Source organism: Hirundo rustica, chromosome 14 (genome assembly GCF_015227805.2).
Source record: "Hirundo rustica isolate bHirRus1 chromosome 14, bHirRus1.pri.v3, whole genome shotgun sequence".
Lineage (NCBI taxonomy): Eukaryota > Metazoa > Chordata > Aves > Passeriformes > Hirundinidae > Hirundo > Hirundo rustica.
This window is the reverse complement of record NC_053463.1, coordinates 826,285-853,992: the sequence shown is the minus strand read 5'-3', so window position 1 is coordinate 853,992 and position 27,708 is coordinate 826,285. Positions and strand designations below refer to the sequence as shown.

General features: G+C 48.4%; 1 protein-coding gene across 3 annotated transcripts in view; it reads right to left on the bottom strand.

The window, feature by feature from the left end:
- Positions 1-173: 173 nt before the first annotated feature.
- Positions 174-27,708, bottom strand: part of NR3C1 (nuclear receptor subfamily 3 group C member 1) — a 62,740-nt gene continuing 35,205 nt past the window's right edge. For all 3 annotated transcript variants that reach the window (XM_040078158.2, XM_040078159.2, XM_040078161.2), the window contains exons 3-9: positions 25,460-25,623; positions 21,548-21,664; positions 16,956-17,234; positions 14,353-14,497; positions 8,215-8,345; positions 5,342-5,499; positions 174-4,492 (exon numbers count right to left, since the gene is read on the bottom strand). In XM_040078158.2, coding sequence (XP_039934092.1) covers positions 4,340-4,492; positions 5,342-5,499; positions 8,215-8,345; positions 14,353-14,497; positions 16,956-17,234; positions 21,548-21,664; positions 25,460-25,623 — 1,147 coding nt within the window. In that variant the 3' untranslated portion in view covers positions 174-4,339. The remainder of the gene's footprint in view (positions 4,493-5,341; positions 5,500-8,214; positions 8,346-14,352; positions 14,498-16,955; positions 17,235-21,547; positions 21,665-25,459; positions 25,624-27,708) is intronic.

The window sequence follows — 27,708 nt, the reverse complement described above, 5'->3', positions numbered from 1 at the left end:
GGGAGGGAGCTTTTATCAGACAGCCGGGAACCACTGCAGTGACAAAATACATTTAAAATAATAGGATTAAAGTGGGATTGAGGTTGGTCAAACTCAGAGTCACTCCCCTGTCATGTCAGACCCAACCCTCTCCAGGACCCCAACAAAAACTCCGCAAAAGCATTTTGGAGCCATTTAATGAAAAAAGCAGAATTTTATTATATGGTTTCTGTCCATTATTCGGCATTGCTGTAAATGGCTCACATTTACTGCAACTTCTGTACAGATGTGTGGCTTTGTATTACCAGAACAGCAAATTTAAATGAAAAAATAAATGTTCAACAATTCCACACAAGCTTTTACAGTCCAACATTTCACTGAGTAGGTGAAAACTACAGACTTGTTACTACAGAATTATTCAGCATGAATAAAAAACTACAACTTTTATTTTTAAACAGGAGTCACTGGTTTAATTTTTTTTTTTTTAATGCTGTTTAAAATTGCTGTGATAAAAATAATGATTTTTTTTTTTTTTAATAATGCCATACACTGGTATGATATAGGATTTGTCCCCAGTATATATCTTTTTGTTTAATATACAAAATAGAGTAATGACCCATCGCTGCCTCCGCTGCGGGCAGGGGGTTGGAGGTGGGGCGTTCCCACACACTCCCAACCTTCCCTCGGACACGAGGCCTCTGGCGGGAGAGGCCCTCGACCTTCATGGAAAATTTGGTTCCTATGAGACGTCGATGGCTCAGCAAGCCCCGGCCGCAGGCCGGGATCAGGGCAGAGCGCGCCCGGTCCGTGACCACGGGATCCCAGGCTGGGCTGGGTCGGAAGGGACCCCAAAGCTCCTCTGTTCCCCCTGCCACGGGCAGGGACACCTTCCACCAGACCAGGCTGCTCCGAGCCCCGTCCCACCAGGCCTCCAACACTTGCAGGGATACCATAATACAATCTTTATAAAATCTCGCTCTAAGTCATGTCCCTGAAGCACTCCCTCTCCGGAGCCGGGCTTGCGGGTCGTTTCCCGCAGCCCACGCTCATCCAGGCACTTTCCTCCTTTCCGACCTTTTCCCGTGGAAATGGCGAGGTCATTTTTCGGCATCGATTGGCACCGGTCCCCAGCCCCCCCCGCCCTCCCCTGGTGCCCCCACGTCCCCGTCCCCGTCCCGGTGTCCCCCTAAGGCCATTGCGATCCTGAGCTGCCCCCGCCGCGCGGGCGGATCCGTGCACTTTGTGATAAGGCACTGAAGGGCCAACGCCGGATTCTCCCTGCTTTATCCAGAGTGCAGGGACTCCCCACTGCTACACGGACCACGGAAAACAGGACACGGACTTCTCACTGCTGGCTACAGCACTACGGAGTCTCACTGGTGACGTTTCAACTGAACAGCACGTACAGGACGATTCTTCCTCGAACATCACAGTTTCCTTTGTTTTTCCTTAAATCCAGAGACTGAAAATGAATATACAGGCAAACAGACACAAGGGGCAGAGAGCCTCTCCTCCTGTGTGACCGGTTCTCTCGGGGGGGGGGGGATCACAGAACCCCAGAATCTGGGTTGGAAGGGATCTTAAAGCTCATCCGGTCCCAGCCCCAACTCCACCATCTGTCGGAGTTCACTGCAGTTGCTTTTGCTGGCAAAAACGACAATTTGGGGTCCCTGCACCCCGACCCGCACACGCCGTCCCCAGGCTCCGACCGGGGGCTCTGGGGATGCAATTTATAAAACATTCTCCAAAGTAAGAGCACATTTCCCCTACCCCAAGAGCCCCCCAACCCCACCAGTACAAACTCCTATCTGTATCACAAAACGGGCGCGGGAGGATTCCCAATGACTTGGGCTGGAAGTCGTAATTAAAATCCTGACCTTTACCTATTACAAAATGTACATATTCCTGACAGATCAAAGAAGAGAGCGATTATTTTCTTTTATTAAAGATGCTATTTTACTCCAAGGTACTGAATATAGGATCTTTTTTAATAGGTATAACATTCAAAAAGAGCTTTAAGAAAGGATGAGAATTGATTGAGTTTCCTATTTCAGTTGGAAACCAAGGTCTGCTCAAAGTAGAAATGTGCTGTGAACACCCCACGCTCTGTATTTACATATTGCTGGCACCTGGATGTGGATTATTGCCCGATTTCTAAGCTGTTTTTGCTGTGGGAGTGAGGCAGCGCCCGAACCCCCCGTCAGAGCTGTGACAGGTTTTGCAGCGGGGTCTGGTTCAGCCGTGCCTCGGGAGCGGCTCCCGACCATACAGATAGGAGTATCCCACCCCAAACCACGGGGAGTTTTACACAGTGATTCAACGCACACAACCCAACCCCACAAACACCCACGGAGCACAGGTTCCCCCCTCGGAACAGAGCACTTCTTTGGATACCAACGCCGGCAGCCCCGGCGCTGCCTCCGGCCAAACCGCACGCCACGGCTTCCGCTCAGCCTATCTGTGACCCCTACAAAAAATATAATTACATGTATCATGATAGAGCAATCTGTCATCTAAAAATCATCCTTATTATACACTATACAAGCTATTTTACAATCATTTAATAAATTGCTTTTAAAGCTGCAGTAGCCCTTCCCTTTTTTTTTTTTTTTTTTCTCTTGGATCAGCGAATATACCGATTATACATATTTGAAACTATAACTAAATATAAAAATATATTAGGTTTTGTATTTTCTCAGACGATTCTTCTCATTTCTATTACACAAACGATCTGGCCACTTTGAGTAAAAATCAAATTTTAGAGTGGCATAGTAAATATTTCAGTTTTGAGATACAGAAAATTGTTAAGGTGCACGTAGAAAAGGCTACTACAGCTTCTAAATGTCGAAAATATCCTCATCAATGGCAACAAGGAGTAATCCACAAGGCCCATGGGAATTTATGGCACGCCAGGAATTCAATGTGAAGGGCTGCAGCCTTACAAAGACAGAAAGTTTGACGGACAACTCTAAGACCACGAACTCAGTAGCGGAGCTCTCCTGCTCTCCAGGAAAGAGGATGGAGCAGTCAGTGAAGGGTGGAGATGTGGAATTGGGTCTCTAACCAGGCGAGTTTGGAGCTGGGAGATCCAGTCCCAGCTGCGTGGATCCAGTCCCCGGAGAGGAGGATTCCGGAATCCTGCGGGAGAACAACCCCAGCCACCGGGTGCACTCACACGTCCTCCCCTGTCCGTGGGGGTCTCCAGAAATACTCGTGTGATGACAGCTTTAAGTGTATAGAAAACAAGAGTTTCTCCACACAGAAGTAAACTTTTCTGAAGCTATGCATATTTTCCTGAAATTTTCCTGATGGGCAGCCAGGACTGATCTTCTTGGCATCAATGCAGCCCGTGACTCTTTGCGTTATGGCTGTTGCATCGTATGCAAAAATCAGGCTTCAATTTTTTTTTTTTTTTTTTCAATATATAAAATAACCTGCTCATTTACATCCAGTCAGGACTGGGTTAATTTTCTATGAATCTGCATATCCAACACTTTTGCAATGTACCAAAAGGATTCGTTTCATCCGGATCTACTGAAATGAGATTTGAGAGTGCTCTCCCACCCACCCTGGCCCTTAGAAAAAGCCCAATTTTTATGGCCACTTTTTGAAAGCATTAGGTTAGAAAAGCCCAACCCAGTTTCACATGAATCTACTCGAGTATTTACTGTCTAGAGGTCGTTTAGGAAAGCTACGAGCTGCCCCACCTTAAAAAACCAGCTGTACAATAGGCATCTTGAAGTATTACAAAAAAATTATGTAAGAAAAAATGAACAAGCCGAGTTCACGGTATATAAAGTTAAAGGAAATTGCTAAAACCAGACAGTAATAGCTATAAAAGGCACAACTTCCCTTTTCTGATATACACTTGTAAACTTTCTTCAGGTTACATGCATAAACCAAAATACTACCTTAACTTTAAAAAAAAAAAAAAAAAAAAAATCCAAAACACTTTACTAAAAAAAAAGAGGGAAATAAAAGGGGGAAAAAAAAAAAAAAAGCCTAAAAAATTGTCTCCAGCCAACTGCAGCAATTAATTAATTAATTAGCAGAATGTTCGTAACAGCCTCAGAGCTTGTCACTGGTGGTTTGATGCATCCAGGGATGGTGCACGAGGGGAGAGAGAAAATTCCTGCCGAAACCGAGATCTTTTCCTTTCCTTTCTCCCCAATTCTTTCCCAAACGCGAGAAATCCGCCGCTTCTCCAGCCTAACTCTTGGCCCTCTGTAAACCACATGTAGTGCATAATTACAAAAGAAACACCTGCGAGGACAAAAGGAACAAGTTCTGTAGGTTTTCTCTTTACAAAACAAAGCTATCGTGTGACGGTTTCTTAAGGCAACCCTTTGTGTTAAGGCAGTCACTTCTGATGAAACAAGAGCTTCTTGATATTTCCATTGGAATATTTTGGTATCTGATTGCTGATGATTTCTGCCAACATTTCTGGGAACTCAATACTCATGGATTTATCCAAAAATGTCTGGAAGCAAAAGCTCAGAAGATTTTCAACCACCTACGAGCGACAAGACAAAGAATTACTTGGCACATGAAGATGTTCCGAGAACATTCACCTCCCTCCTCCCCAGCTCCTGCCCACAGGATGGGGCTCAGGCAAGACGTGCACAGGAATCCTCGTTTAGTTCATTAATTATTGTCCATGGCACTCTGATATAAACCAAACCGACTGTGCGAGGCTTTACGAACACCGAGGAGATTCGGCACCAGTTCCCATTCCAGCAGATAAATAACACACACATGGATAAGCTAAATGAGATCTTTCCAGGTGCTTGGTACAGTAACAAGAAAAAACCCAGTAATTTCGAGGTCTCAAAGTTACCCTTGTCTTAAACGCTGCTTTGTGCTACATGGGTAATTAGAATTAAACTGCCAAAGGAGACAGACTGAATTGGAAATTCCTTCAAAATTAGATCACTGCTAACACCACACATAGTGCTGAGGCATTGTTTTAATGGAATTTCAAACTATTCCATAAATCCTTTACTTCTTGGGCTCTGACACAGGACTGCTTTGAAACACCACATTTCTGCTTCTACTGCAAAGTCAGTTACCGTTCCTGAGCTCCTCCTTTTTAAAGCAAGGTAATTTTTAAAAACAGCAGGGACTGAAAATGAGATTAATTATACAATTAATTGCTGTGGATTGCACTGCAGAGGCAGCCTGAGAGGACCATGTTCAAGGCTGTCAATTTGCCTTTGATGAGACAGCAGAGGAGCGTGACCTCCTCCTCCTCCTCCTCCTCCCCGATATTTGTCCCTTTAAATAAAAAGAGCCGGAGGAGCTCACTGTCCCCGCCCCAAACGTATTTCTCTGGAATGCCTGCAGCATTCCTGTCAGGACTTACATCATGCATAGAGTCCAGCAGTTTAGTCAGTTGATAAAATCGCTGCCAGTTCTGGCTGGAGTTCCCTTCCCTCTTGACGATGGCCTTGCCCAGCTCCTTGATGTACGTCATGCGGATCTCCTCAAACAGGGACTGGCTCTTCAGGCCTTCCTTGGGAACTGCAACATGGACAGCAGCCTTTAGAACACTGCAAAACACAACTGCCACATGATTTCAGCTCCTTACATTAGTTACAAGGAGAGGGAATCCTCATCAGGAGCTGCAGTGACGGGACAAGGAGCAAGAGGGGAAATTTAGATAAAAATATGGAATTCTTCCCTGTGAGGGTGGGGAGGCCCTGCACAGGCTGTCCGGAGAAGCTGGGGCTGCCCCTGGATCCCTGGAAGTGTTGAGGGCCAGGCTGGAATGAGATGAGCTTTAAGGCCCCTTCCAACCCAAACTATTCTGTGGTTCTATGAAGACAAGCAAAAGAAAAAGGACTTGGATTGACTGAAATGACAGCAGAGACAAGGAGAGAGCAGGGTGGGACAGTGACCAGCTGAGCACCAAGCACAGGCCTGCTGCAAAATGAAGAAACCCAAACCTCTAAAGATATCCCACCAAAAAGCAGCGGGAAGGGAACTGGACCATGGAGGCAACAACATCCAGCCCTGGAAGCTCCTTGATGGAGAACCACCAGGGCTGGAGCTCCTGTGTTCTCCAGGTCTGGGGAAATGTGACATTAGGAAGGTTCCATAAGAATCCTGTGTGCCCAGGGAGGAGCAAGGGCGGGATCACAGGATGGCTTGGAAAGGATCCTGAAAGATCATCTGGTTGTGAGCCTCCTGACATGGATCAGGTAACGCAGGCAAGGCAGGGACAGCCTGGACAACAAACAGCCACGGGGAATCCGGGCATGGCCACAGCTTGTTTGGGACAGGGACGGGGCACGGAGACAGCGCTGGGAGACGAGGAGCTGGGGACAGAACCCACGGCCTGGGGATTCAAACCCAGGTGAAGTCCCTGTGCCTGTCTCCTCCTATGGGGATGGTCCTTCCAAAGGCCAAGGACCAACCCGGACAAATGGAGCTCCAGAGGTCCTGAAGGTGCTTCCTCTGAGGCCTCTGAGCACCTCAGGGAAGTGAAAGAGTTGAAGACAGAGAAGAGACAAAGGTGACCGAAAGCACGACACAGAGGCCATGGAGCACATTCCCGTAGGAGATCCAACCTTCCCTGCACTGTCAGCATTGGAGAGATTCTGGAACGAAGCCTCTTGTCTGTCTTGCCTACACAGGAGATGAAACCTGTCAACTGTTTCAATATTTCACATGGAAAAGGTCTCTGAGCTACGTCTGTGTGTGAGCTGCAAGTCTAGACCTGTGTGGGATTCCTGTTTTACTCCTCCTCCTCTTCTCTTGGAAAACTTAACACAGAAGCACAATAAACAACTTCAAATTGTCAAGTTGTGGATTCAAGAGCTGTAGGAATTTCAGCTATACAATTGCAGAAGTTCCCTGATGTACCACTCACACAATGTATGTACTCTAACAAAATGAAGATAAATTGTCTCCCACTGGAAGTGGAGTGGGGAGGCCTCTCTGGGCAGTGCCAGCTCCCGCCTGGCCCCGCTGCTGCAGGGGCTGAACCCTGCCAGGGCTGCCTCCTCACCACTTCTGCCATGGAAATTTCTCCATGGAAATTTCCAGCTCCTGTGAAGAAAGTTGGCCTACACCACACCCAAAAACACTTGAGGAATTTTTGGGAGAGATTTCAGAATCAAACAGGAACTGTTTGAAATCTGCAGTTTCAGGGAAGTTTTAAGTTCCTACAAAGCCCACGGCCGTGAGAGGCTGAAAGTTTCCTCTGAAAAGAGCCCTTGTCCCAGTTCTGGGCTTGGCAGCGAGGCAGGGCTGGGCACTGCCAGGCTGGTGGGGCACTGGGGGAACTGGCCACGGCACCCTCACACCGCCCTGCCCACACCCATCACCCCTGCCCCGGCACGTGAGCAGTGCCGAGGTTCCCAATCCTCCCGCTCCTACCCAGGAAAAGCCCAAGGTGAACAATTCTCATTTCTGCACAAGAATCAATGCTATTACTCACTGGAAATATAAAGGATAAGGAATGTTTACACCCTCAGTGTAATAAATTTAATTATATTTACTTTTCATCACATTTCAGGTCCCGTCCAAGCCAAAGCACCTGATGAGGATGATGCAGAAGTACTGAGGTACGCTGACAAATCTTCACTCGCTCTGCTGCTCTTGCTACCTTTCAAACACGTTGGCACTTCTGTCCCTGCTCTGAACCAAACCCCTCGTGCCAGGGAGCAGCAGGAACACGTCAGTCCCTGCCTGAGGCAGCTCCCTCGGGATCCTGTGACCGTGGGATGGGACAGGATGGGATTTCCCAGGACACAGAGGCCGTGCTGGAGCGAGGTGCCCGGCTCACACCCACCCCAGCACACTCACACACATTCCCACTCTCTCTTTGCTGTGTGAGTCCCTGGACTGCAGCCGAGCCTGGGCTGAGCTCAGATCCTCAGGCAGCTCCAGCCCCACGGAGCAGGGGAGAACAAAGTCACTGGCTCCCAGTGATAGCAACTGAGGGGAAAAGTAACACTGTAAAAGGTATTTACACATAATCACTTAGTTATGTTGTCTCAGGTTACTTTATTTCTGTATCTTCTAAAAGGACTATTTCTGACACTGCTCTTTGAACTTTGATGCAGTGCAGACAGAATTTACTAAGCTGTGACTTGTTTAACTCCAGCCTATCCTACTAAAGATAAAAACCAGCATGTAGCATGTTGTTTAAATTTATCTCACAGTATCTATTGCAAATCCACCACATACTTCTGTAGAAGCAAGGAGCTTGGTATTGAGCTGTTCACCTACTTGTAGAGAGGAGAAGCAAGGTCTTCATGCAGAGATACTCCTCGTAGGAGACTTGGAGCCGGGACAGCTCTCGGGCCACCATGAGCATGTGTTTGCATTGTTCATACATACATGGGAGATTCATCCTCTGCCTGAGGAGCAAAAGCACAGGAATTAGTGAAATGCCTGGCTATCTGCACGCCCTGGCCCTGCCGCTGCACGCTGCAGATGAGGAGCTGTACGTGAGCCACGGCACAGCAAAGGAGGCTCCACGTCCCCCTGTGCCCCTGAGGCGACCGCCGTGGTGACACACGTGAACACCGGCCCCGAGCGCAGGACGAGCACGGTGACATCCTGACTGCTCCCTTTACCAAGGGAGCCCGTCTGCACCAAGGACTCAGCAGCAAGCTCCGCCAGCAGCAGCCATGGCACCAAGGCGACACAGAAATCAAATTCAGCCCCAGCTCCCCGAGCCTGGCGGTCCCAGTCTCTCATCTTCTCAGGGAAACCTGATGGAGTGCCACACTACAGCTGGGATTTCTCTAATGCTTTCAGTACCTTTGAGAAGTGCACCTATTTTAATGCACATTTACATACTTAGGAGTATCCTCCTGTAACTTCTCAGTTTTCAAAGTGACTTTATCTTTGTGCCCGTCCATGCTCCTGAAGCAATGACCAGCACTGCAGTTAAACTCCATTATCTTTGTGCTCTAATAAACTCGTTAATAACCATAAATGGAAAGTCATGCTGACAAGCAAAGGCAAATCGTGGAATCAGAATAACAAACTATGTTTTTGTGTATTTTTGTTTTCCCATTTCAATGAAGACTTGCATCAAGACAGGAACTCCTTTTATCTAGTACCTCATCTGACACAGCAATCTTGCTTATGTGCGCTCTTATGGCTGGTTACTGTGAATACTGCAGAATTAGTTTTGAGCGGGAAATGAAGAACAGGCTAATTCTGAAGAGTGTAAGACAGATTTATGTTTTTCCATGGGTTTTCTTTTGTGGAGAAAAAGACAAGCAAAATAACCCCATGCAATGAGTCCATAATCTCTCTGCAGTGATGCCAGCACCTCATTTTTTGTTAATGATGTGTCACCTTTCCTTGGTATCACCTATACAGCATTATAATCTACACAGAGACAAAATGGGATCCCTGTGGGAGTTATGAGTAAGATCTGGTTATGAAACAGCAGTTCCTCCAAAGCTGATCACTTTCCCATTCTCCCTCTCGCAGCCCTTAAGGGGGATCACACCAAGCACCCTCACAATCACCCTGGGAAACCCTGAGTGGAAACAGGGAACAGCCCAGTCTCAAGGTGCCAAAACCAGGGGGAATTCCGATGGTTTTGGAAAGACAGAAGCACAAACTACTGAAACTGTACCAAACCAGACCGAGCACGGGTGTAAAAGCCCGGCATTTCCAAAGGCAGCTGTTGGACAATTCCTTCCACATGGAACTGGGCCACTGCCCCACACCTACAGCTCCAGCTGTGGGCACTCACAGCAACCCACACAGCAGCTCCACCTCAGATTGGATTGGATTGGATTGGATTGGATTGGATTCCAGCACCAAGCAAGCGCACACGAGGCAGTGCTGCATCAAACAGGAGTAAGAGCAATGCTGGGCAGTGGATGTTTCTCAGGGCACTTGACACAAAGCCCCACTTGCCCAGGTGGCAATCGCTGTCCCAGCCCCTCGGGGCTGTACCAAAGGGCATCTCACGTATTTCAAATTGAGTAATTTAAACCCAATCTCTGCCAGGGCTCAGCAGCTTTCCTCATGTAAAACTGTGCCCATTTCTGGGCGGAAGGTTAAAATCAGCATTATGAAAGGGGTCAGCCTGTCGTTTGTTTCTGCCTGCTGGGAACACAGCCCCATCCACGAGGCTGAGGATCCAGAGGAAGACACACACAGGGCTTTTGGGCAGTGCCAAGGCTACACAAGCTGTGGTTCCCCGAAGACAGAGCAGCCACAGCCCCCGTGCATGGCCGGGGCTGGGAGCAGGGTGACTCTGCCTCGTGCAGGGTGCCTCTGCCCCGTGCAGGATGGCTCTGCCCTGTGCAGGGTGCCTCTGCCCCGTGCAGGGTGCCTCTGTCCCGTGCAGGATGGCTCTGCCCCGTGCAGGGTGCCTCTGCCCTGTGCAGGGTGCCTCTGCCCCGTGCAGGGTGCCTCTGCCCCGTGCAGGATGGCTCTGCCCCGTGCAGGGTGCCTCTGCCCCGTGCAGGGTGCCTCTGTCCCGTGCAGGGTGGCTCTGCCCCGTGCAGGATGGCTCTGCCCCGTGCAGGGTGCCTCTGCCCCGTGCAGGGTGCCTGTGCCCTGTGCAGGGTGGCTCTGCCCCGTGCAGGGTGGCTCTGCCCCGTGCAGGGTGCCTCTGCCCCGTGCAGGGTGCCTCTGCCCTGTGCAGGGTGGCTCTGTCCCGTGCAGGGTGCCTCTGCCCTGTGCAGGGTGGCTCTGTCCCGTGCAGGGTGCCTCTGCCCCGTGCAGGGTGCCTCTGCCCCATGCAGGGTGGCTCTGCCCCGTGCAGGATGGCTCTGCCCCGTGCAGGGTGCCTCTGCCCTGTGCAGGGTGGCTCTGCCCTGTGCAGGGTGCCTCTGCCCCGTGCAGGATGGCTCTGTCCCGTGCAGGGTGGCTCTGTCCCGTGCAGGGTGGCTCTGTCCCATGCAGGATGGCTCTGTCCCATGCAGGATGGCTCTGCCCCGTGCAGGGTGCCTCTGCCCTGTGCAGGGTGGCTCTGCCCCGTGCAGGATGGCTCTGTCCCGTGCAGGGTGGCTCTGTCCCATGCAGGATGGCTCTGTCCCGTGCAGGGTGGCTCTGTCCCATGCAGGATGGCTCTGTCCCATGCAGGATGGCTCTGCCCCGTGCAGGGTGCCTCTGCCCTGTGCAGGGTGCCTCTGCCCTGTGCAGGGTGGCTCTGCCCCGTGCAGGGTGGCTCTGCCCCGTGCCCGCTGTCAGAGCACATGGAGGCTGATTCACCACCTCGCCCCAGAGCTGGCACAGCCCTGGGAACAGCTCCCAGCCAGGCCCATCCTGGCCAGGGCACATCAGATGATCTCAGCTGGCACAGGGAGCTGTCCTGGGGACACAGACTGGGACAAGGGCAGGGCTCAGGATCCCAACTCCCCTCCCTGCCCAGGGCATTTTCCAACCCCAGAGATCCACTCACACACACAAAGCAGTGCAACACTTCACGGGCGCTACCCTCAGCTCACGGGAATGGACACAGCGCTCCGTGAGGACTCCACACATCTGCCTTCTCAGCTGAGGCACCACTGGACAGGCTGAACAGCCCTGACCCCCTCCCTGTCCCCTAAATACCCATCCCTGTGCCCCAGCCCAGGCCTGGCAGCACCTGGGGCACAGGGATGGGCACAGGGATGGGATTGGGCACAGGGATGGGCACAGGGATGTGCACGTGGGCAAGGGAAGCACGGCAGGGTTTGCACTGCTCTGAGTCACCCAGTTGAGCACCAAACCCCAGTAAACAAGATGCCGCTGTTCTGAAAACCAGATGACACCGACTCCACACAAGGAGTTACAAAAGAATGTTGGGGAAAAGACTCGGGGAAGAAGGGAGCTGACAAAACATTGCTCACAGGAGTGACATCACTTGTTGTTTTGCTGTTCAAACCCGGCAGCACAGCCACCCTGCACGGCACACGAGAGCAGGAGGACAAACGCGTGACCTCGCTCCTCCCAGCAAGGAGCTACAGCGACGAGCACAGAACCAGAGTCAGAATCCTGAGGCCCAGGACTTCCAGGAACTTCTGTCTCAAGCTGGACAGCAATTAAATGGCATCTGCTACTCGAAGAACACAACTGTGCACTGTCCCTGTGCTCACTGTAATTTCGGGCACCCTGTGACATACCCAGAGGACGAAAGCTGAGACAGAACCGGTGCCAGTTCCAGCAGGGCATGTTTTCAATCACAGACTGGGGAAAGAGTTATACAATTCTGCAAAATCACAGGTTTAAACCCTTTCCAAGTACTGAATAATGGCCCAAAGCCTAAGATTTATTCAGCTGCCAAACTTTTCAACAGCTTGAATCAAGTTTCGCGTGTGTGTGTATAAAAACACGTAAAATACAGAGAAAATGGCCAGCTAGTATAGACATACCTCCATTAAAAATAAATAAATTATAGGAGTACAGACATAAAAGTGGAATATTCAATAAATATTAAATTTTTAGCAGAAGACTGAGCAAGTGACTAATATGCCAGTTTAAGACATAGGAAGGGAATTTAGTCCTCTTTCCCACCAGACTGTGAGCTACTGGATGTTGCTACCCCATGTAAGCAGCAGTAAATACACAGGAACACACTGGATAAATGCATAAAGGACGGATGTTGCTCAGATGCTCGAGCAGGTACATGAGGCTAAAGAAAGTCTAATTAATCCCATGAAGAAATCAGTCAATAGCTGCAGTCAAGTCCAACTGAACCACCAAGCCTTGGAGACCCCTCAGAGATGGAGTTTCCCTTGGTGCAGCTGAGGACACTGAACTGTACTGAACATGAGGGTAAGTCTTGAGAGCTCAGAAATGGAATAAATGGTTCCTAACCCCCGTGTAAAACCCAAAGAGAATGAAGCAGGAGTGGCTGCCCCTCCCTGCAGCCGTGGCTCTGTGCTCAGCTCTGGGCTCTGCCCCTGCCCAGCGCCAGCCCCTGCAGCCCCAGCTCAGCACCACTCCCCAGCTCTCACCTGGCCCACGTGGCCACAGCTGATCACCCACAGCCCAGGGGATTTATTTCTGTCTGCCTGCCCACGAGGTCTCTCCTGCAGGGCTCTGGTGTCTCACTCGGTGTTTGTCAGGCTTTACCCCGAGGTGGCTCGGTTTTATTGAGGGATGGGACATAAAAAGTTACGACCAGAGAGTTTTATGGAGAACCTGTAGCTCACTGGAAGGAACTGCAGGGCTCTCAGTCAGCTCAGTGTTTTATTGAAAACAAATGTCACGCTGAGCTACGATTCACCAAACTGTAGCTGGGAGGAATTTGGGGATTACTGTTTGCTGTAACAGCATTGCCCTTTCATTTCTGGGGGTTTTCGAGAGTTCCAACACCTAGCACTGAAGCTCTGTGGTTTTGACCCACTGATAAAACAGCAGGAGATCTCTGACTTAGAGCAAATTAGATGTTATTGCACTTAGTGACAACATCAATTATTTCAATTCCATCACATAGAGACTGTTCTGCTCCAGGGGCACATTCTAAGCACTTCAATAAACACAAGTACACGGATGGGCCCTCACCTGCCATCTCCTCCTCAGCCTTTTTTAAAAAAAATATTATTATAAGGCAATGACTACAGTTTATAAAAGCCTGGATAAATATATAAATATTTACAATTAAAAAAAGGCAAGGGAATAAATAAATATGAAATAGAAATCACTAATCCCACAGAAAATTATCTGATTTTGAAGTGAAATAAGACCAAAAATACTAAAATGTGCCAAAACAAGGCGAAAGGTATTGCCTCCATATCAAAACCAGAAAACAGACACACGAATAAGATCCAGTCAGCTCAACAGTCCCAAATCCCCCCCTCCCCTCTTCTACAGCACAGAATTACTGCACAACACTAACCCAGAAAAATACAAGGAAAACTATGTGTGGTGCAAGAAAAAATACGTTCAAACATTCCACCAAATTCGACTTTGCTTGAAAGCTGACAACAAAGTTCAACCAAAAAAAATATAAATCAGGCAGGTTGTTCCATCTTGAACCTTGTCTTTTCAGCCCTAATTTCATCAGATCAGACAGAAACGTTTCACTATGGCAAACTCCTAGGGCCATACTGCCACTCTGATACACTAAACAGACAGAACATTATGCAATTTGCCAAACTTTTCTCTCCATCCCAGGCATATTTTTAGCTCTGACTGTGTTGGCTCTGATAAAATGAATGATTCTAGTGAATGGTGCAGGAACAGTCACAATATGGCATGTTAAAGCACAAACACCTCCCACAAAAACTTCTGGATATAAATACACTTAATATCTCCATTACCTTCCGTTTGACTTAGTGAAAAACGCTAAGCAAGCCGATGGGAAAAAAAAAACCCAAGTGGGAAAGGAGAGGCTGCTGTGGGGTGTCTGGGAGGATTCAGCACCCCGGGATCCACCCCCAGGCAAAGGCAGCTCCTACTCACTCGTTAATGATCAGGTCTGGAGCAAAGCACAGCAGGTTGCCATTGGACTGCTTGTAGGATCTCCAGCCCAAAGCAAAAGCCATCAGGAACATCCAGGAGTACTGCAGAAGGGTCATTTGGTCATCCAGGTGCAAATTTCGGAAACCTGGGGAAATAAAAATGGAGGGAGGGGGGACGGTGTCAGTTACAAAAAAGCAACAAAGGACAAAGAAGTTGCGTGACTTGGAAAAGGAGCAGGGTTATGAGCAGCACAACTGCTGTGTTATCAGTGCAAAGGGAGTACAGGGAGTAAAAGGGATGTAATGTTAAAAAATCAAAGTACATATGTATGTGGTTATCTGGAACTGATGGTCAGTCAGATACATCACAAAAGGCAACAATTATAGTCCACATACACTGTAATTCACTGGGCTGCCTTCCAAAAATAACAAGCTTAGCTCCTTTTCACGAGAGCAGTCTGCTAGACAATAAATGATTTAACCTCAAATTTTGTTCTTATTCAACAATATTTGCACACTGGACCTACAAAGTAAACAGTGCATTAGTTACCAGCATCAACTGCTTCTGATCTCACATGCAGCATGATCAGAGCCAACTGAACAGGGAGGAAATGAGTAAAACCTGACAATTGGTCCCTCAAAGAGTCTGAAAATGCCACCAGCTTTGGATTTGCAGCACCAGCTCCTATCAGATGCAGCCTACACTTACCAAGAAACCATCGTGCATACTGAGCCATTATTAGAGCCTGAATACAAGTTGATTTTATCTATTTTTATTAAGCATTTGACATCTAAAGAGCTCATAACATCTAAAGAGCTGCTTCCTGAAGCTGTGCCAACAGACAGAGCCAGCGGATGAACGTGTAACAAACTTGGTGGGTCTAAACTCAGCCCCTGGCTTTGGAGTCACCAGGAATGACCAGCCTCTAACAGACAATAAAGGGTTTCAAAGTGATTCCAGCCTTTCTGGGTCAAACCTTGCAATCTGTGCTCAAACCCTCCCCAGGAAAAGATTATTTTGAAATCCCAACTAAAGGGTTTGGCAAGGAATGCTGGCGCGCTGTCAGCATGGCTGATGGGCTACAACCAGGAGCAGGATATACAAATTAAACACTCAGGAGGAACCACCTCAGCAAACAAAAGAAAGGAGATAAAAATGATAAGAATAGTTGCTATTAATGTGGCTATTAAAGGGAAGATTGGCATTTTCATTGAGAGCATAAGCTCTAACCTGAAGGGGTTGGCTAATTACAAAAACTGCTCAGCAGAGCTGATGAGCAGAGAAGTGTTTTATAAAATGGAATCTAAATCTAGATCTGGGAATACCAGATGGTCTCCCAAAAACCTGTCCCAGAAGGAAGTGTGTGCATGTGAGCCTCTCCCAGAGCTAATTCAGCACAAGTGCCCAGTGCAAACAGCCCTGACACAGAATGCCAGAACCACTGAGGTTGGAAAAGTCCCCCAAGATGACTGAGTCCAGCTTGTCCAACCTGCCCCACCTTGTCAACCTGACCCCACACAAATCTCTCCAATCCCATCTCTGCTGGACATAGGTGTATTTGAGTTTTCCAGCCCTTCTTTCCCACTGTTAGTTTATTTCCCCTGCTCAAAGAGACACAGTTATGACTCATAAATCTCATTATCGGGCTTTTTTCTTTTTTTTTTTTTTTTTTGGCAGACCTGTTCTGTGATGTTATTTCTGGGCAACCTATGCGTCATGGAGGTGTTTTTGCCAGGGTTTTTGAGAACAGGTAGTGAACAGCACCAACAGGGGAGAGAGGGAGATAAACACTGGGCTTTGTTCTGTAGGAACAAACATCTTCAGCTCCCCTTGGCCCTGGCCTCTCCAAGACAGATGCCACGTGTCACGTCCAAGGCTGAGATGTGACATCATTTCTTGCGTGTCTCACTGAGTCTTTAGATGGGAGCCAAAACAGCAGCACACCTCCCTCTCTGCCCAGGTAAGAGTCAGTTTGAACAGAGCTGGAGAGAAAATAACACCTCAACTTCCCCCTGGAGCTGGAGTCAGGAAAGCTCCGTCCACGAATGCAGACCCTATGAGCCAGCACAGGGATGTTGGGCTGCAGAAATCAAGAGAACTTCATTGCTAAAAATATTCAAGAAATAATTGTTTACTGCCCAGAGCAGCTGTGGCTGCCCCTGGATCCCTGGCAGTGCCCAAGGCCAGGTTGGACACTGGGGCTTGGAGCAGCCTGGGGCAGTGGGAGGTGTCCCTGCCATGGCTGGGGTGGCACTGGATGGGATTTAGGGTCCCTTCCAACCCAAACCATTCTGGCTTTCTGTGAATCTGAGCTGGAGATAGAGCTAACGCAAACAGTTCTCTGTAATACTTTTACAACAAATACCCATTTAAATAAGATTTTTAATACTCAGTGGTCAAAGTGTTCAAATAAAATGACCTAACTGCGGTAAATAAATGTTTGCATCTGCAACTCTTTCTGCTTTTCTGCTCTGGAAGCACCTGAGCCACGAACGAGCCCCGATATTACCAACACTTCACCTGGACAGCTGTGAAGTAAAACAGAGGCAGACTCAGGTTGACCAGGGAACCTGCAGGCAGCATTCCCTGCGTCTGTGCATTACCTGGGATTGCCTTCGCCCACTTGACCGCAGCGACCACCTGGCGGCCACCCAGCATGTTGAGCGTGGAGAGGATCCTCCAGCTGGAGTCGGGCAGGGAGCTGTCGTAGCCCGAGTAGAGCACCTCGGGCTCGATGACCTCGAGCAGGGACACCAGGGTGGGCGTCAGCTGCGGCAGCGACGCGGGCACGATGCTCTTGCTGCCGGCCGCCTCCGGAGCCTCGCGCGCGCCCGCCGCGCCGCCCTGCTGCAGCCCCTTGATCTTCTTCTTCGTCTTGCGGGCTGCAAAGGAGGGGAAGCCGCAGGTGAGGGCACGGGAACGACCCGGACGCGACGGCGGCGGAGGGGATGCCGCTGTGCTCCCCGCAGAGCTGGCAGCAGGGCAGTGAAACCTTGCAAGGCTGACCCTAAAATACAAGGCTGACCCTAAAATACAAGGCTCAATCCCACCACTAAAAATATCTGCAGGACTGCACACTTCAAAAGTTCCTTTAAATACCAAGCATAGAAACTAGGCAAAAGAAAGGGGAAAAAATATATTTAATGGGTAAGAAGTTACTGGATCTCTCAAGCCAGGGAAAACAGGGTTTTTTTTTTTTTAAATGCTGGGCAGGAGGAGCTTTTTCTCTTGCCAAGCTCTCTTGCATATAAATCACTGCTGCGTAATTAAACCATAAAACTCATGCGCCAAAAAAATAAAACATCACACAGAGATGTTAACTGTAAACTACAAAAAGTTGGAGCAACAATTTTATAGCATCTTGTCCCTAATGGAGTCTCCTGCTTGGCTCTGGCTCTCCTGGATGCAGGCGGCCACACGGAACTCACTCAAACGAGCCCAGCTCCTTCCCTGGCTGCCTCAGTTAATTAATTGATTTCTGCTCTGGAACTTCCGAGATAAATCTGTAGCCCATGAAAGCATCACGTAACGTGTTTCTGCATTCCAAGTTCCTCCTGACCTGTTCAGGATCCCTGAGCACCCAAACTGCACCAACCCCACAGTGCCAGCACACAAAACTCCCTCCTGGACCCGCTCCTCCCTCTGGCTGCAACAGAGCCTTCGGAAAACAACTGCCAGAGGCAAGGAATCCTCTACAGACCTTGTATAAACTGCATTTTCCCAAAGTTCTGCAGACTGGCCACATGCGCCAAGCCTGCCATGAGGGAATAGCAACAGTTGTTTCCTTGGAGCAAAGGGTTTCTTGTTATTCTTGTCTCAATTTTGAAATGGCTGCTTCAAAATCCTTTGATATTCTGGCATTTTTCTGCCCCATTATGCGTGTTCTGAAGAGCAAATGAACTGCTCTGACTTAAATTTAGAAGCACATGCCTTCAGCTTCCTGCAGACACCTGGATGGAGTATTTCCAGCCCAGAAAGCCTGGTAAAATTATAATCAAAATAAACAATCTGATAAGGCAATTATGTAAGAATTTTTATTAGGCTGTTACCAGTCCTGACTTAGATATATAGCTGTACCTCACCAAAAAAAAAAAAAAAAAAAAAAAAGAAGAAGAAGTTTGAGATAATTAATTTCTTTGCAATTAATTTTTAAATAATAAAAAGACCACTAATTTAAAGCCAGCTCCTTAAGGCATGTTACAGGAGATAACCCGCACAGATAAACTATAAACTCAGCATGGAGAGAAAAGCATCCAAGATTTTCTGTACAAAACAAACAAAACCCTAACCCAAGCCCCAACCTCCTGCAGTGTGGCATCCACCAGGCTGCAGAGGCTTCCTCCTCCCTGCCTGGGGGCAGATGGCCCCAGCACCTGAGCCAGGTGGGCGAGGGACCTGGCACCACCTAAACTGGCAGCAGGAGCCAGCCCACTGCAGGCAGAGCAGGGCAAAGAACTAGCAACAACTAAAGATTCCTTAAAAAACTGAAATAAACCCCAAGTGAAGACTGCAGGAAAAAACTAATTAATTGCCAAGTTTAACTGTAAAATGCGGCACGAAAAGCCAGAAAAATTATGAGACCGTTTTTTACGGGCGTAAAAGCTAACAATAAATCTTTTCTTCCAGCACATCACGAAGAGAAAGGGTGCCAAGGAACACCAATTAACGGTGGGAGAGGAAATGAGAATTCAAGGAAATAATGGCTGGAGAACAAAGTACCATCATTGTGCTGTGTCAGTCTCTGGTACCTGTAGCTTGATAGTTTGATGTTTTTCCAGTCCCCCACGCCCCAAAAAACATGCAATAGAAAAGGATGATATGCAGGGCAAAAGGGATGACTGCTGGACTTGAGGTCTTTTCCAACCTCAATGATTTTATGGTAAAAAAGACTAATAGAAAATTATCAAGTGACTATAAAGGGCCACTTTTAACTCAGGACAAGAACAGGTCAATTAAAATATTGCACGAGAGACTTAATGAATTCATCAGTTTAAAAATAAATTGGTTTTGTACCCAATACCTAACAGTGAAATCCACTGTAGGTGCTGGAAACTGAGAGATGACCAAAACAGGGCAGGCTCCTGGAAAAATCCCACGGACTGATGGGCTGGGTACTGGGATCTCTTCTGACCATTCACTGGTTTGCTATAAGCATTGCTTATGCACTTAGGATGCAGATGGGGACTTTTCAAAAAGAAATTACTGTCTAAAAAAAATGCAAATTTAATTCTCTTTTAAACAACAGTCATTCCTGAACTGTGACCCTAAAATAGACAAGATAAAAGAAACTGGATTTTAGTCTCCTCTGCACTTTATGCTGCCTTGCAGTTTGCTTTTCTGCATGACCACGTCTCCATCTGTTCAGATCTGTCCCAAAAATCCTTGTTTTCAAGGTGTTTTTCACCCTTTCACACTACCTGGGTTCTTCCATTTTGTGCTGCTAAGCTTCTAGATTCCTTTTCCCTCTCGGCCATAAAAGCTTCCCTCTCCCCACCTTCTCCAACAACTTATATAACCAAATCCATCCTCCAAAACCTCACTATCCTCTAGGATCCTCTCTGCCAAAATCCAGACAAACCAGGCTGGAAGGGCTCCAGCCTCCATGAGGAGAAGTGACAGGAGCCCGACGTCACCTGGCTGCGTTTTCTGTGCCGCAGGAGGGGCCAGGCTGCACCGGGCGTGGGGACACCTGGCCCAGGGGAGGGTGGCACTGGATGAGCCCTGAGGACCTTCCCAGCCCAAAGCTTTCCACAGTTCCCCGATTCCATGTCCTGGAGCCACAGCCAGCAAAGCTGGTGTCCACTGAATGTGATGCAGGAGGAAAGACTGTTAAAGAACTGTTCCTTACTATCAGAGCACTTTTTCACATCGATAAATATAAGAATATCACAGATGTATTGTGAAAACAACTGTGGAGAGAAAAACCAGAAATCAATCCTAACCGAAATGCATTCTTTTCCACCTCAAAACCACGCCGGTGGGTTTTGGCGTTATTTAACTGCCTTTAGGCTCTGCTGTTAGGTGTCCCTGCTCCCAGCCACAGCGGCAGGGCAGTGACCTGTCCCCACGGGCACCAGGAGTAGGCAAGAGGCCTGTCCTGCTCTGACCTCTGAAAGATGAGGTCCAGCCCATGGGGAGTGTCCAAAACCTAAACCCAGCTCCTGGGAGACACTCACTGACCATCCACGTCCTTCAGGGATTTATTTCAGAACCACTAGTGCAGGTTTTGGCTGTAGCCTCCCCTCCTGCACACAGACCGTGACAACAGCTCAACAAACGGAGCAGCAGCATCCCGCCCTCCCCTGAGGAGGGACGTGCCTGGAAGGGCAGGTCCAGTCCCTGCAGCCCAGGAACCATGGTGCTGTGTCCTCCTGAGGGAGGCTGGGAGCAGGAGAGGAAGGATGTGCTAACACAGACGCCAGTCTGTGCCTCATTGATCGCTTTAACCTATCACTTACACCTCACCAAGGATATCATCACTGACTGAAATGAAATTCTGTTCATCCTTGGAGCTGACAAATACATCTTCGACATTTTTATTTTATCTGACAATTCTGATTATACATGTAGCACCAGGATAACTGCACTAGTAAGTGCTGTGTTAATCTCTGCTGCTCAGGGAAAAACAGCAAACATAAAATGAAGCTGACACTAATAAAAGTGTTTTATGCCATTTTACAACTGCTATTAAATCTCTGGTTGATGTGGCCTTCAGATACTCACGAGTCATTCAGGACTCAGCAGAGAACAACGATGTGGTGGGATGTTAAATTTAACCAACGTTTTCTAGAGAAATTCTGACAGATATTTAAGAAGTATCCACAGCACAGACAAAAGTGCTTCAGTTTTCTTCAGCTGGAAGATGAATCCTATCCCCACTAATTCCCACTCCCATCCCTGTCCTCCATGGTCCCAGTGTCAGGTCACTCAGCACACCCTCCTACAGGTGTTACACCTCCCTCCAGGTGCTCCCCCAGAGTTCTGCAGTCTCACATCCCACAACAAAAGCCATGAGAGGTTTGGGCCGAGAGGAAAGAAACCCAACCCTTGTTTGCGTGCGCGACTCACTCGTGCTGACCACACAGAGACAGCACGGGAGCGCAGACAGGAGAAGCTCGGCACAAACCCTGCAGTCTCTGGCTGCAGTGCCCACGAGGTGCCCCCCAGCAGCTGCCCCTGCCCAGGGCTGTGTTACCTTCCAGGTTCATGCCCGCCTGCAGACACTTGCGGTAGCGGCACGCGGGGCAGTTCTTCCTGCGGATCTTGTCGATGATGCAGTCGTTCCTGCCGGCACACAGGTAATTGTGCTGCCCTGGGCACAAACAGACACAGACAGACATCAGCTCCCCACGGAGAGACCCCACCCAGCCATTCCTCCAGACACAGAAAGGAGCACAGAAAACCTTCGTGTGCTGCGCCGTGTGTCTTGCAAAAGCATCAGTACCCACCTGACTTCACAGAGCCAAACCCATTTCTCATGTTTAGACCTCAAAGCCAATACATTTAGGTAGAAATATTATTTTCTGTTTGTTAACACCAAGCAACTTCTGTTTTTAAAACTATTTCCCCTTGCATTTACCGAAGCCACCTTCTACAGCACGTTTCCCATTTCGCTAAATAGCTTGACAAGAGACATAAATAATGTGCACAAACACATTCTGAGAAAACACTTGTAAACATTTCTACAGAGCACAGACACAGCTTCATCAGCTGGACAGTCATGAAACCCCACTGCAACTTACAGCCTGACCCAGACAATCCTGATTCTCTGATGGATTTGATCAGTTGACACACCCAGAACAAGACTGGCCCTGAAAACACGACAAGTTGAAGCACATAAATTAAAACAATTGTATCCCTTAGCTGTTTAGAGCAGGGCAACAGAAGTATCTATTCTTAATTACAAGAGTTATGTGGATGAATGTCTGAATGTAACTTCTTTAGGGAAAGGTATTACCAAAGAATGGACCCTTCTCCCAGATAGGGGTCAAGGAGCATGTTTTTCCAAAGGGCAGAAAGCTGCAGCCTGGGCTTTTACACTGTATTGCAAAGTACTGACAGTACAACATTGTGAGAAACAAATAGATTTTCCAAAACTGAGTTATTAGCAACAGGGTCCAAGAGTTTTCTCACAGGAAAACAGCTTGGAGAAGGAATTTCTTACAAGTCAGCTGTGAAAATTATGGGCATGCAGAGTTCATTCCTATGGCTTTGGCCAAACCTCTCCTGTGAAGTGTCTCAAGTTGATATTCCAAGGAATGTTTTTCTGAATGACCTCCCCACCTCTTCCGCTTGGGGAAGAGGAGCCTTCCTTAGCTCCGTGCCAGCTTTGTGTTTAATTAATTCAGACGACAGATCCTCGACTCACCATTCTGGTTGCCATTTGCATCCTAACACAGAAACACACGTGGAACATGAACTGATGCCCACGTGCCAGCACTGCAGTGGGGCAGAGACAACAGCTCCACGTCCCTCCACGCTGTTTGATGAGAGCACAGTTCCACACATCAGGTAAGGATTCTCCCGAGCTGCTCCATTTTACTCCCAACAAACAGCTTCCTCTCCACAAATGCTTGTATTTACTGCTCACCTATTCTTGCCTTTTCTAGGACCAAGCTGCACTATTTCTTGGTATTACATTAATGAAAGCCCTCTTGTCACACGACCATTTTGGGGGAAAACGAAGGGAAGCTGGTGCTCCACGTCCGCCTGCTGCCCAGGGATGTGCCAGCAGCCAAAGGAACACGCTTCGGTTCTCTTTGCTGCTCAAACTGCACAAACACTCCGGTAAAAACCAGGAGTGGGCCAATGCAGGTGTTCCAGGGGGATCTGGGGCACACAGGGGCATTTTTCAGAGGCTGGCCAATCCCATCCCAACCCTGTAGCCCCCGCTGGTGCTGGTGCTCTGCTGCACCGTGACACCAACAGCCCTCTGCCCATCTGAGCATGGAAAAAGGTCGGGAATTGCAGACAAAGGACTTTGGAAGATGGAATGAAAGCTGTTGACAAACCAGGGCAATCTGGAGCAGAGCAGGGGGGGAGCCTGCAGGGAGGGAGGTGTGAGGAGCTGCGGCGAGGCGGCCGGAGGTGGGGAGGAGCCGTGAGGATCCACGTTGGTACACTGGGTGAACTCTGGGCTCTGAAACACCATGAAATCAAAAACAGAAAAAGCTATCTCTGGCCAGTCTAGGCTCCTGAAGAAAGGCCTGTGTGCCTGAAGAACTGCATAGAAATGGACAGCTTCGGTCCTACCTTCACCCTTCCTCTTCTCCTCTGGTTCTGGCTCTTTGCTGAAAAAATGCACTTTATATTGGCTTTCTGGACACTGACACTTCCAGTTTCTGTGACTATTTCTGCCACAGTACACAGGCCTGGAGGCAAAGGTGGAAAAAAGGGCTTTGGCTAAAGGCCTGCTAACGAGTGTGCAGAGTCAGCTCCATCTGAACACAAACAGGTGCCTGGCAGCCACCAATAAAAAGGATATTGCAGAAAAAAATTCTTTTTACATGTGTTCCCAATAAGAAAACTGCCTATAAAAGACAAAACCAAATTATTTGCTCCTTAACGTGAAGACTAGGACTAAAGGATCCTGGAATTGTTCCTGCACACATCCGTGTCATCTAATGGAAGGGTTTAGGGTGCTCAGTCCTTGGTGCCACGCCCAGCTGACACGGTGATCCATCAACGGCTGGACTTGCTGATCTTGGAGGACTTTCCCAACCTTAATGACTTTGGGATTCAGTGAAAAGTGGGATCATTTGTGGCACAATCCAAATGGAAGCAGAGGTGAGCCTTGAGGAACTGACTGCCAAAAGCCAGCTTACGTTTTTAGCAATTTATGGTGTGTCAAACGAAAAGGAATCACTGGGGTGATTCCTTCCTGTATCAATACTTTTGTGATTTATTTAAGCTTGAGAACAGGCAAACCCATGGCTATGGCACACGTCCAGCTGCCTTATAAACTGTCTTCTGAGGGATCTCCGGTGACCATGTTTTAATCAAAGGTACAGATGATTATTTGCTCTGCACTTGAGCTGACACTGCCTTGCTATACTTCAGCTGCCGCAGAGCCAGCACCCCTTTGTGACCAGCAGAAACCACGACATGAACTTGACCTTCCCAATCCCTCTGAGAGGCTCTGCCCTTCCACAGAGCTCCCCATGGCACCCAGTGAGCCAGGAAATGGGGGAAAATGCTGCTTCTGAGGACTGAATGGCGGCTTGTCCTTGTCAAACAGCCCTCCCTCTCCTCCAGTGACCCCCAACTTGCACAAGCGTCAGCAGAAAGAGCCTGGTGCAGTGAGGGCTGCACAAGGAAGGCACAAGACAGGAAACCCTGAGGGCCAGAACTAAGAAAAATGTTCTTCAGTCCTGAGGAGTCACCAGCTTCCCAGAAACACTGGGAATATGCTCCAGCTTCTCTACATGTGATACTGAACCAGAGTCAGATCTTGAGTACAATGTAGTCCCTTCCAAAATGGAAACTGACGCACCCAAAAAATCACACAGTCCTTATTCACATTAGTTTTCCATCATCTCTGTTTTCCAGAATGATTTTCTCTAATCACAACTAGAGAGAAATCTCAGTGATCCAATCCCAAACACGTCCCTGGTACCCAGTGTCCCTGCAAGTAACACCCAGGGACATGGATAATATTCAACCACTGTTTACATGAAGAACTGTAAAACTACAATAACCTTACACACAAGAGATTTACTGAGTTCCATGTAAGTTTTCTACACAAACCAACTAACCTTAAATTGAAAAATCACAAACTTTCCAAATCTATTGCACAAAGACAAATATCTGTATGAAAGTGGGACGAATAAACAAACACAACAGTGAAAGAAAACGAAAGAGACAAAAGCCAAGACAACAATAAATTCTTTTACACAGAGTGAATGGGAGCATTTTATCAATGTGGATGGAATCCACGCTTTGGATAATGCACCATTATCAACGTGACTTACTATGACAAGATCAGTGATCTAATGGATGGGATGTTCAGTAGGACTCTAGCAAAACCATGGATGCTGGGTTTGAAAATGGATGATATGCGTGGGGATTTTGTATTTATAAGCAGCAAACTCATCCGAGCAGGTCCTACCTTCCACTGCCCTTTTGAAGAACACTTTGCAGCTGCCACACGTCAGGACACCGTAGTGGCACCCGGAGGCCTCGTCGGAGCACACCAGGCAGAGCTTGGGAGGTGGTCCCGTAGTTGCTGAGGTTGTGGATGGAGAAGAGCTTACATCTGACCTCATTCCAGGGCTGAAACAAAGCAGAAAAATAACTTTAACTGGAACAGAGGTGAACACAGTCATACCTGCCAGGAACGGCTTGTCCCCACCTCGGTGGGACGGTTCTGCACACAGAGCACACCAGAAAGAGTTAAACAAGGACTTCTGTAAGACCCAAGTAAAGCCGCACGGATTTTTCACAGCCTATTTGGCTGCATCAGGATTCCTTCCCTTACACATTTCTGAAGCCAAGTTTCTTGCACAATTATCCCAGCCTTTAAAATTGACTCTTAAAACACGTTCTTACTCCATATTGTTTCCATTACTGCCACATTCCCTGCAGTCTGCACAAGGGCTCCCTTCCCAGCACCACCACCGGCTTTTCTACTGGGATACTGTTATGCAAGAAGCTGTGCAAATTGGGCCATATAGTAACAAATATTCACAGTAACAAGTGATCGTTTCACCCCAGCAGTTTAGGAGAAGAGAGAGAAATATTCCCTATTTCAGGATCTGGATGTAAACACCCAGCCCAGCTACAAACGAAGGCTTGCTTTGTTAAGGAAAAAACCAAACCCCTCTGAGAACAACAAACAATCCATCGTAATCACCTTGGAGCTGCTCCTAATCCTCAGGGCTGACCCAGCAGTGCTGGGCCAGAGCTCAGGGGATGATCCTACAGAGCTGCAGCCCCAACCACGGCACTGCCCCACAGCCCTGGAAAGGCCCAGCTTGTTGAGTTCATCCGCCCTCCTCCACATGAGGAAGAACTTCCTTCCATGGTGCGGGGCAGAGACTGGGACAGCTGCCCAGGAGGTCATGGACTCTCCCTCTCTGGACACATCTCAAACCCACCTGGACACTCCTGCGTCCCCTGCTCTGGGTGACCCTGCCTTGGCAAGGGTTGGACTGGATGACCTCCAGAGGTCCCCTCCAACCCCAACTATTCTGCAAGTTCCAACTAAATCTGAAACTCCTAAAATATGATTTCTATACTGCCTGCTTCACTTGAAACTGATTTTCACAGAAAATCCTATTCACCAGGGTTCCAGCCATCCTCCAGATGAAGCTAGAAAAACGACACTTTTATTTAAAGTTTTGGTGCCTCTCCTTGGAAACGCTCCAGACCATCCACGTTCCCTGATGTGGGCTTAACATTTGTATGTGGGATGGCTTTTGCATGGAAAATTCCTTTTCCTCTCCTCAAGGAAGTCTGACCAGACTTGGTCACACATTTAAAAAACCCCACAGCTCCAACACGCTCACGCAGAACTTAAAATTCCATCCCAAATTAAGACATTCCAACACCTGGGAGCTCTGCACTGCACAGGTCCACATGTCCCATCCTCGGAGAGCCCCTGAGAAAGGGCCCATCCAGCGATCCAAAGGACTTGGCCACTGTGTTTGCTCTTTCCCAAAGGGATTGAGGCAATCAAAAGACAAGGAGCAGGATCCTCCCACTCAAATACAGAAGGATCAAAGTCAAACCAGAATAAATGTGTCAACGAAGTTCTCACTTTGACAAAAATGGAATCAGAAGGCAGAGGGAAGTGAAAATTACTTGCGTTGGGGGGAAAAAATGAGACAGCACAGGCGGGCAAAGACCTAAGGGATGTGGAGACCCCCCCAAAAACCAGTGTCTGAGCTGGGGAGAAGCTGAGCTGTGTCTCAGAGCAGAGGAGAAAACACCAGACAGGAACACAGCAACAGCTTCAACGTGCTGGAAGAGCAGTGGGAAGAGGGGAGCAGAGTAAGAGCAGAACAAGGGTGGTGCAAAGCCCTCAGAAGGAAAGGCTGGCAGCAGGAATGGAGGAGAATGAGTCAAACCTGAGGAAAAAGGGAAGAAAAAGGCCCCTCTTTTCCCAAAGGGAAGAATGCTTCTTTCCAGAACTTGGAAAAGAACTCAAATCTGTCACATCTCTCCTCTGTGTTCAGCAAGTATCCGTGGAATGCTGCAACACGTCTCCTCCGTGGCTCTGCCACGAGGCTGCCAGCCCCCACAACGTGTCTGTCAGCTGGAGCAGCGCTCACTCATGGACTGCATGCCTGCTCATCAGCCACGGCACGGCTTTTCTGGCTTTTCCAATTAATTTGTCTTCTTTTAAAGAGCAGCGAG